General features: G+C 45.9%; 2 protein-coding genes across 2 annotated transcripts in view; both read right to left on the bottom strand.

Moving 5' to 3' along the window:
* CCDC34 (coiled-coil domain containing 34) overlaps positions 1-337 on the bottom strand; it is a 27,553-nt gene extending 27,216 nt beyond the window's left edge. Inside the window, exon 1 of the mRNA XM_021708954.1 lies at positions 8-337. Coding sequence (XP_021564629.1) covers positions 8-337 — 330 coding nt within the window. The remainder of the gene's footprint in view (positions 1-7) is intronic.
* Positions 338-5,311: 4,974 nt separating this feature from the next.
* Positions 5,312-8,629, bottom strand: part of LGR4 (leucine rich repeat containing G protein-coupled receptor 4) — a 66,860-nt gene continuing 63,542 nt past the window's right edge. The window contains exon 19 of the mRNA XM_021708953.1: positions 5,312-7,659. Within this exon, the coding sequence (XP_021564628.1) occupies positions 6,383-7,659 (1,277 nt within the window). The 3' untranslated portion in view covers positions 5,312-6,382. The remainder of the gene's footprint in view (positions 7,660-8,629) is intronic.

Below are 8,629 nucleotides of genomic sequence, written 5' to 3'. Positions count from 1 at the left end.
TTTCCCGGGCGCGCCCCGGCCACTCCGCTGCCCCCGGGCTCGCCGCCGGGGCCGCCGCCGAGTCAGGTGCGTCTCCGTCCACGTCTTCCTCGTCCTCCCCGTCGCCGTCGGCCTCGTCGAACCGGGGGCTCTGCCGGCCCAGGGGAGACAGCAGCGACAGGGTGGAATCGCTGCAGCTCGGCGGCGGGCTCTCCCCCTCCGGCCCCGGCCCCAGGCCGCCCGTCAGGAGGACGGAGAAGGCGCCGGGGGAGGGCCGAGACCCGGGTCTGCAGCCGGCGGGGAAGCCGGCGTAGGGAAGCGGAGGGGCGGCCTCCCGCCGCCGCCCCGCGGCCCGCATCCGGCCCGCCACGTTCAAACCGGCGGGACCGCGGCCGGCGGGCCGCGCTCTCCCAGCAGGCCCCGCGCGCGCCGGGCCCAGCCAATCCGAGCCGGCGTCGGGCCCGCGTTGCCGTGGCGACGCCTGGCGTCGGGGAGGGCTTTATTCGCGCCTGCGCGGTGCGGCCTTCCCGCCCGCGCTGGCTCTGTGGGCTCTTCTCCTCTCCGCGGCAAGCTGCCTGCAGGCTCCTGGGCGTGCTTTAACTCCGGGCCTTCCCGACCCCGGGGGCGGAGACCTATCCTTCGTGTGCTGTGGTGCTGCAGATCGTGTGTTCATGAACTGTAGCAGCTGCCACTGAATAAGGCGGGTACCTTTAAAGGGAAAGGGGCAGAAGCCAGAACGACCCCCCGTGTTATCCCAAGGTCAGCATTTAAAAGCACCAGTTGTGGGTTTTTTGGGGGCGGGGGAGGGATTGGAGTCTCACCCTTGTCGCCCAGGCTGGAGTGCAGGGGCATGCTCAAGGCCACCGCAGCCTGGACCTGCTAGGCTCAGGCGATCCCTCCTCCCCAGCCTTCCTAGGAGCTGGAACTACAGGCACGCGCCACCACACCCTGCTAATTTTTAAAAGTTATTGTAGAGACGAGGTCTCGCGCACTTGCCCAGGCTGGTCTCGAACCCCTGGACTCAGGCATTCCTCTTGCCTCCACTTCCCAAAGTGCTGGGCATTCCAGGTGTGAGCCACCGCGCTCGGCCAGTCGTGACTTCTTAAAGCACAAGGTGGTAGTTTTTGAGGAGATGGCGAGGGGGGGGGGGGCGAACCCCTTGTCCAGGTTTCCAGAAAATGCACTTCTGGGACCACCTTTCAGTGTTTTGATAGCACTTCGTTTGCCAGGCATTGTAAAGAAACTAATTTATCGATGCATGTGAGCTTGTGGCTCTCTCTAGTGTGTGCTAGGGCCTGCACAAGGCACCGGGGACAAGACACCGGGCACAAGGCAATTATAAGTCCTGCCCTTATCTAAGTTCCTCAGCGGTTTTGTGATCAAGAATGATCCTATTAAAATATGCTGTACTATGCATTTTATGAGGAAAGAAACAAGTGTGTGGGACTTCAGGGGCACTTTCCTCTTAGGGGTCGAGGATGGAGATACAGGCAGCAAGGGACAGGTGACAGACAATAAATCTGGATGCCCTACTCTTGCTGACAAAACTGTGTACACTTGTAAGTAAATATTGCTTTTGCCCAGGTCATAATGTATATTACCAGCAGAAATATCACAAAGTGAAAACTGCAATGGCTAAAACAGCAAAGTTTGTCACCAGAGTGATGCAAAATCTTGAACATAACCTAGATCTGCAAAATTGGACACGAAAATTACATGCAGTAGAAATAAAAGCAACCAAAGCCAATCCAGGTGGCAGGAGTTATGAATAATGAAATAAGGCATGGTTAAAATGACTTCAATGGAATGTTTTGTTTAAAATTTCATTAAAAGCAAAATGAAAATGGAAGAAAATTGGAGAACTACAACTGAATAATAAAATTAAGGAATACAACTGGCTTAATGGAGTTTTAGTCTCTACTCCAGTTATTCCATATTGACATATCCAGTTAAAACCTTTTATCAGAACCTCTCTAGAATCAGAAACATCCTCATCAAAAAGCCCCGGGCAGCTTTAGGGCTTTATAAAGAAGTAGGCTTGAGAAGCTATTTTCCGACCCATACAACCTGACATCACTGAAACGTAGTGGAAAAAACACAAGTTTTAGTATGAAAGGGACCCGGACTTGAACCACTGATTTTTGTCTTGCTCAAAAGATTTCTTTAAACAAGTTGTCTGGCCTTTCCAATCTTAACTCGCTCCTCTGTAAAATAGGGACGTCATCTGCCTCACAGGTTCATATTATCTCATGGATCCTAAAAGTTTCTAGCTCAGGACCTGATACAATTGTAAGTTGTGTGCAAACTCCAAGACGTTTCCGCTGGAATCTCTTGGTATGGGAATCTGAAACATCTTATACTTCTCTGCCTCCTTAAGATGTTTTACTCAACAGGGCATAATCTTTCCTTGATACTTCAGGATCATTTTGACCAACTATTGCTTGACACTCTAGAGTACTGAATGCCCAAAGGCGGGACAAAGTCATGGAGTTCTAGTGTCTGAACGTAATTCAGTTGTGGTGTCGTTTTTTACAGAGCCTTTTCATTGCGGGGGCTAAGTCAAGAATCAAGATGGCCAGAATTATACGTAAATGTAAAATAAATTCAAAAGAGGGTGTATCAAGTTTTAGGGTACTGATTAACGTTGTTTCTAATTTATTTTCACTTTCATGGTATATTTGAGATTATTTTTTGCTGGCTCCATTACCTTGTGTAAGTGAAGTGACTTTGGCTTAAAAATCCTTATGTTACAAAAATAATTCCATTACCAGTTAGCCCTGTGGCAACAGATTATGCAACTTTAAACATTTATCCCTAGACATGGGTAAGTATTTGCAGATGAAACGGTATGATGTCTTAGATTTGCCTCAAAATAATCCAAGGGCCAGAGAGATTGGAGGGGTGAGATGAAACAAGAAGCATGTGCTGTGGATAATTGTCAAAGTAGTGACACCATGGGTTGAAGGGTGGAGTGTTGGGGTAATGATACTATTCTTGCTACTTTTTATTTTTGAGCTGGAGTTTTCCAGGCTGGACTGCAGTGACACATTTCAGGGCTACTGCAGCCTCATCCTGCTGAGCTCAGGTGATCCTTCTGCCTCAGCCTTACAAGTAGCTGGAACTACAGGGGCATGCCATCATGCCTGGCTACTTTTTAATTTGCTGTAGAGACGAAGTCTCACCAAGTTGTCCAGGCTGGTCTCAAACCCTGGGCTCAGGCAATCCTCCTGCTGCCTCTGCCTTACAAAGTGTTGGGATGACAGGCTGAGCCACTGTGCCCAGCTTTTGCTTTTTGTTAGAGAAATTTCAAACATATATGAAGTGCACAATGCACACACACACAAACCTGTGTCCAGAATTAAGAAGAATTGGGTTCTGGTTTGGAGCCTAATTAGCTGTGTCTCAGGGATTCACTTAAACTTCATTAAGCCCTTTGCTTCGTTTTCTCATCTGTAAAATGAGGACCTGACGATTGTTAATTCTGACGTATTTGTAAGCATCTGGGCCACTGACTGAATACCATGCAGTCTTTCAATCATATGCTTTTATGCTGGGCGCAGTGGCGCAAGCCTAAAATCCCAGCACTTTGGGAGGCCGAGGTGAGAGGATTGCCTGAGACCATGGAATCGAGACCAGTCTGGGCAACATGGTGAGATCTCGTCTCTACAATAAATCAAAAAATTAACTGGGTGTGGTAGCATGCACCTATGTAGTTCCAGCTATTTGGAAGGTTGAGGTGGAAGGATCCTCCAAGCCAAGCCGGTCGAGGCTGCGGTGGCTGGGAGCGTGCCACTGCACTCCAGCTTGGGCAACAGAGTGAGACTCCAACTCAAAAAAAAAAAAAAAATCATATGCTTTTAAATTTAGAATTAATAGTAGTCTCTTAAATTTTGTTATTTCTTTTCTATGGTTTAGACTTAAGATAGAATGAAACCTTACTTCTAAACTTCAGCAGTGTTCTTAATATTTATAGATAAATATCCAAAGTTTTCTAATGGTTACTTCTAACATTTCTTCTAATACTCTCCACTTAAAAAAATTTAATGTGCTTATTTTAAACTAAGTAAATTCATCAATATACCTATAAATTAAGGCAAAATAGACTGCTTTCTAGAAACTTTAATAATTCAAAACGTTGAGTACAATATTGTATTTCATACCATATATAATACAGTTTAACACATTTTATATATCTGTTATTCTATTGTTTAATGAATAAAATGAAAAATTTTCAATAACTTGAATTTTGGAAAAAAAAAGTTTAATTAGGTGTTTCTTACCAGGTTATGATTTAATATTTATCAGATGTGTAAATATACAAACATGATAGCAATTTTTAAAACTTGTAAATAATTGACCTTACAAAATTACAACACACTGTAAATAAATCCTTCCCACTTTTATACAAACTACATGATTTTGATATACAAAGATTCTGTTTTTATTACACTGACAATGTACAACCAAGACTATTTACAATGCAAAAAAGTATATAAACCACACAATTTAACATGTTGCTACTGGCAGCCACTATGGTTTAGGAGGTAGCTTTAATTAAACGAAATGAACAGAAGCCACATTTCCCAACGTGTGTTCTAAAAATAATTTACATAAGATAAAAATTCATCATATGCACAGTATGTACAGTTTAATTATTAAACTGCAATCTAGCTTAATGTTTTTTAGTATATCCAGAATAACTAATATGGCAGTGGGCTTGCTACCGATTTAGCACATTGTTCAAAAAATATTGAACAACTATAACTTTAAGACTGCACACAGTAATATGTCAAAAGTCCATAGATGAGAATCATGTAAAATTTTTAATTTTTAAAGACATAGGACTACGCTTTATTCCTTCTTTTTTTCTTAATAACATATTTATCGTCTATCCAGAACTCAACATCTGGGCTACTGAATAGGTTCTTTTGAAAATAATCGCATGGAGAAAATGTATGGAAGTTTTCATGTAATAGCACAGGTTCAGGAGAATCCAGCTCACTAAGAAATAAGTCCTTTGGGCCAGGTGCGGTGGTTCACGCCTGTCGTCCCAACACTGGGAGGCAGAGGTAAGAGGATTGCCAGAGCCCAGGGGTTCAAGACCAGCCTGGGCAACTTGGTGAGACCTCTTCTCTACAATAAATCAAAAAAAAAAAAAAAAAAAAATAGCTGGGTGTGGTAGCACACACCTGTAGTTCCAGCTACTTGGAAGGCTGAGGTGGAAGGATTGCCTGAGCCCAGAAAGTCGAGGCTGCGGTGGCTGTGAGCATGCCACTGCACTTCAGCCTGGGTGACGGAGTAAGGCTCTAACTCAATAATAATAATAATAATAATAATAATAATGTCCTTTGTGCCATAATTACTCCCCGTTTCTTCCAATTAAAAGCAATTAGTTACCCAAATTTTCTTTCTATATAAGGCAAACTATAAATAGATAATATAGCAATAAAACTGGAAAATATCAGTAGAGCTAATGATACCAGGAAGTGTTTATTAACAGGAACATTACACAGAGCCATCAGATCCCTCAGATACTATTAAAACCCCCACTTTGAAGTGTTTTCGTCTAATCAAAACCCACACAGCAATCAGCCCTTTACTTTTTCCTAGTAATTACAAGGGTATTTTTTGTTGTTTTTTTTTTTACCAAGTTATGATTTAGTATTTATCAGATCACAAAACACCGAGGAAAAAATTACTGTGGCCACACCAAAGCAATGTATGATGACTGAAAACAAATGTTCAACTATCTTTTAAAATCTAACAGCTGTTAATATTGTTTTAACCCCGTTTTCAGGCTTTAGGTTTATAAATCACATAACACGTACGATTCTCTTATATCAAAGATGGCAACAGAAAAATGCAGTGAAGTAATGCCTACATATAGCCTCACAGTTCTAGCTGGGAGATCATCCCCTTTTTGGCCCTGCAGTAACGTTTAATCCTGGATCGACGTGAAACACTAGGTAAAATTAGCAAGACATTTTCTTCAGTTATAGAAAATCACATTTTTAAAGTATTCATTTCAAAAATATTAACAGCTGTTCTTTTATCTTGTGCTTGATTCAGGAATAGGTATAAATTTGCTTCTCGTGGACCAGAAAATCCTAACATCGTATTGCTTGCCATCCTAGAGCGAAAATCCTTTTCAAGTTACCGATTTGTTTCAAACACACCATACATTGCTTGGACATCGCATTTTCCACCCATGTATAATCTAGGCACCTGTTCTTTGAAAATGTCTGGTTTGAGAACTAAACTGCCACCTCTTCCCCCACTTCTGAGGGACACCAGACAGGGATGACAGAAGTGCTTCCCGGATGAAAGAACAGACAGACCACAGGGTTCATTCTATAAGCACTGGGGTCTGGGCCGACGGGGAAGACGGCTGCATACCAGCCCTTCAGTCTTTAACCCTCGGCAGGTTGTAGGCATAGCGCACCAGCGGGAACCCTCGGCTCTGGTAGAAGCAGGCTCGCCCACAGGCCTGCACCTGGTCCGAACTGTCCGAGACAAAGGAGTCTTCCTCATCTGCATAGTCCGAGTGCGCTGACTGGGTGCCACAGTCAGACCAGTGGCCCTCGGGTCTTTGGCACGTGGTCACTGCCAGCGCAGGGCAGCTGTGTGACTTCATCAGGTGTCTGCACGACACCGGCTTTGTCAGGAGGAATGACTCACAGCAGTCGCATACGGTCAGGTGGCCCTGCAGGTGGGAGTACACACCGCAGTCGTAGTAGAAGTCTGGCTCCACACAGCCCCGCTGGCTGCTGATGGAGACCGACGCGGATCCGCTCTTCCTGGCCACCCGGCGCCTGAGTGACTTCCAGTCTTCTTTGAACCTTGGGTTAAAGAACACGTACAGGACTGGGTTGAGGCAGGCCGGCAGCGGGAAGAAGATCAGAGTGACCGACTTCATGATCTCGGGGCTGATGGAGATGGCGGTGATCAGGGGGGCGAAGGAGAAGAAGGCGACGGGGCAGAAGAAGATGCAGTTGGTGAAGATGAGCCACGCCACGTGCTTGATCATGCTGGACTGTGAGTGCTCCGAGAGGTCCTCCTTCTCCAAGTGGCAGTACAGCTTGGTGTAGACGACAGCCATCGCCAAGAAGGCCAGCGAGTTCAGCAGCACCAAGGTCACGGTGAAGCCCAGTGCCGGTGCTTCTCCCGTCGGGAAGGGCAGGCACAGGGGCGAGGCAGAATACTCCCCTCCATGGAAGAGGGGAGAGCAGCCTGCCACCACAGCACCCAGGAAAGCAAAGAGGGCGGCCACCCGGAACTGTCGGAGGCGATCGCTCTTCCCTGTTTTCGCCACGTCTCTGGCGGACAGGCTTCTTTCGACAGCTGCCAGCACCAACAGGAAGATGGCACTTTCTGACGAGAAGACCGCCAGAAACCCGGCAACCTTGCAGCCGCTGCCGGTCTCCCACCAGATGCCAAATTCGGCGAATCGGCCCCAGGACACGGCATCGAGGAAAGTTAAGATGCCCGTGTAGACGCCCATGAGTAAGTTAGACACAGAGATCAAGCCTATGAACAGCTTGGAGGAAGGCAGCGATGGCCAGGATGTGAATGTCACTAAGATGACAAGCAGGTTGAAAAACAACGCGACCAAGAAAATGAACCACACGGTGAGACGGATCATCCAGCTTCCCAGTAAATATTCACAGGGCTTAAAAGCACCTGAAACGAGAGTGGCGGGGAGAGCGAGGGAGGGAGGTAGAGGGAGGAACAATTTAGAAAATGCCGTATTTCATATGCTGTGACTTGGTAAGCCTCATGGCTTATAGAATCATTAAATCCGCTACCACCTGAATCAAACCAAATTGAAAAATTACTGCTTTTAAGACACTTTAGTCATGGACTAGGCTGTTTTAAAAATAAACTTGACTAGGCCGACATGTTTGCTCATGCCTGTAATCCCAACATTCGGGGAGGCTCAGACAGGAGGATTGCTTGAGCCCAGGAGTTTGAGACCAGCCTAGGCAACATAGTGAGAGCTGATCTCTACAAAAAAAAAATAATAATAATAAATCAGCGAGGCACGGTGGCACACAGACGGCTACTTGGGAGGCTGAGGCAGGAGGATCACCAGAGACCAGGAGGTTGAGGCTGCGGTGAGCCATGATTATGTCACTGCACGCCAGCCTGGACAACACAGTGAGACCGTGGCTCAAAAATAAACAAACTGGGCATGGTAATTCATGCCTTTGATCCCAGCACTTTGGGAGGCTGAGGTGTGAGGATGGCTTGAGGCCAGGAGTTTTGAGACCAGCCTGGGCAACTTAGTGAGACCCCCACCTCAAATAAATAAACAAATGACTTTAATTTCTTCCTTCCTATTCCCAACATACCTTATACGTGTATGTATGTACACATATTTTTATATATTTTCTTATGGCTTTCAAGCAGCCTGATGAGTCAGGTTAAAAGACATGTAATTACCCCATTTTTCATCCAGAGAAATTGGCATTTCGGTGTTTGACTGACCTAGCAAAGGTCATCCAGTAAGACAGTGCAGCAAGGACCAACCCACAGAGATGTGAACTATTCATGCAAAGCTGTGGACAGTCAGACCCTACATGACACAAACTGGGACTGCAAGAACTCAGTTATTGGCTGAACTGTGCGCATTCCAGCAACTGACTCTGAT

This window comes from Carlito syrichta, unplaced genomic scaffold (genome assembly GCF_000164805.1).
Source record: "Carlito syrichta isolate Samal-C Ts95f unplaced genomic scaffold, Tarsius_syrichta-2.0.1 Scaffold153629, whole genome shotgun sequence".
Taxonomy (NCBI): Eukaryota; Metazoa; Chordata; class Mammalia; order Primates; family Tarsiidae; genus Carlito; species Carlito syrichta.
Note: the sequence above shows the minus strand (reverse complement) of the source record. Positions and strands in the feature narration are given on the sequence as shown.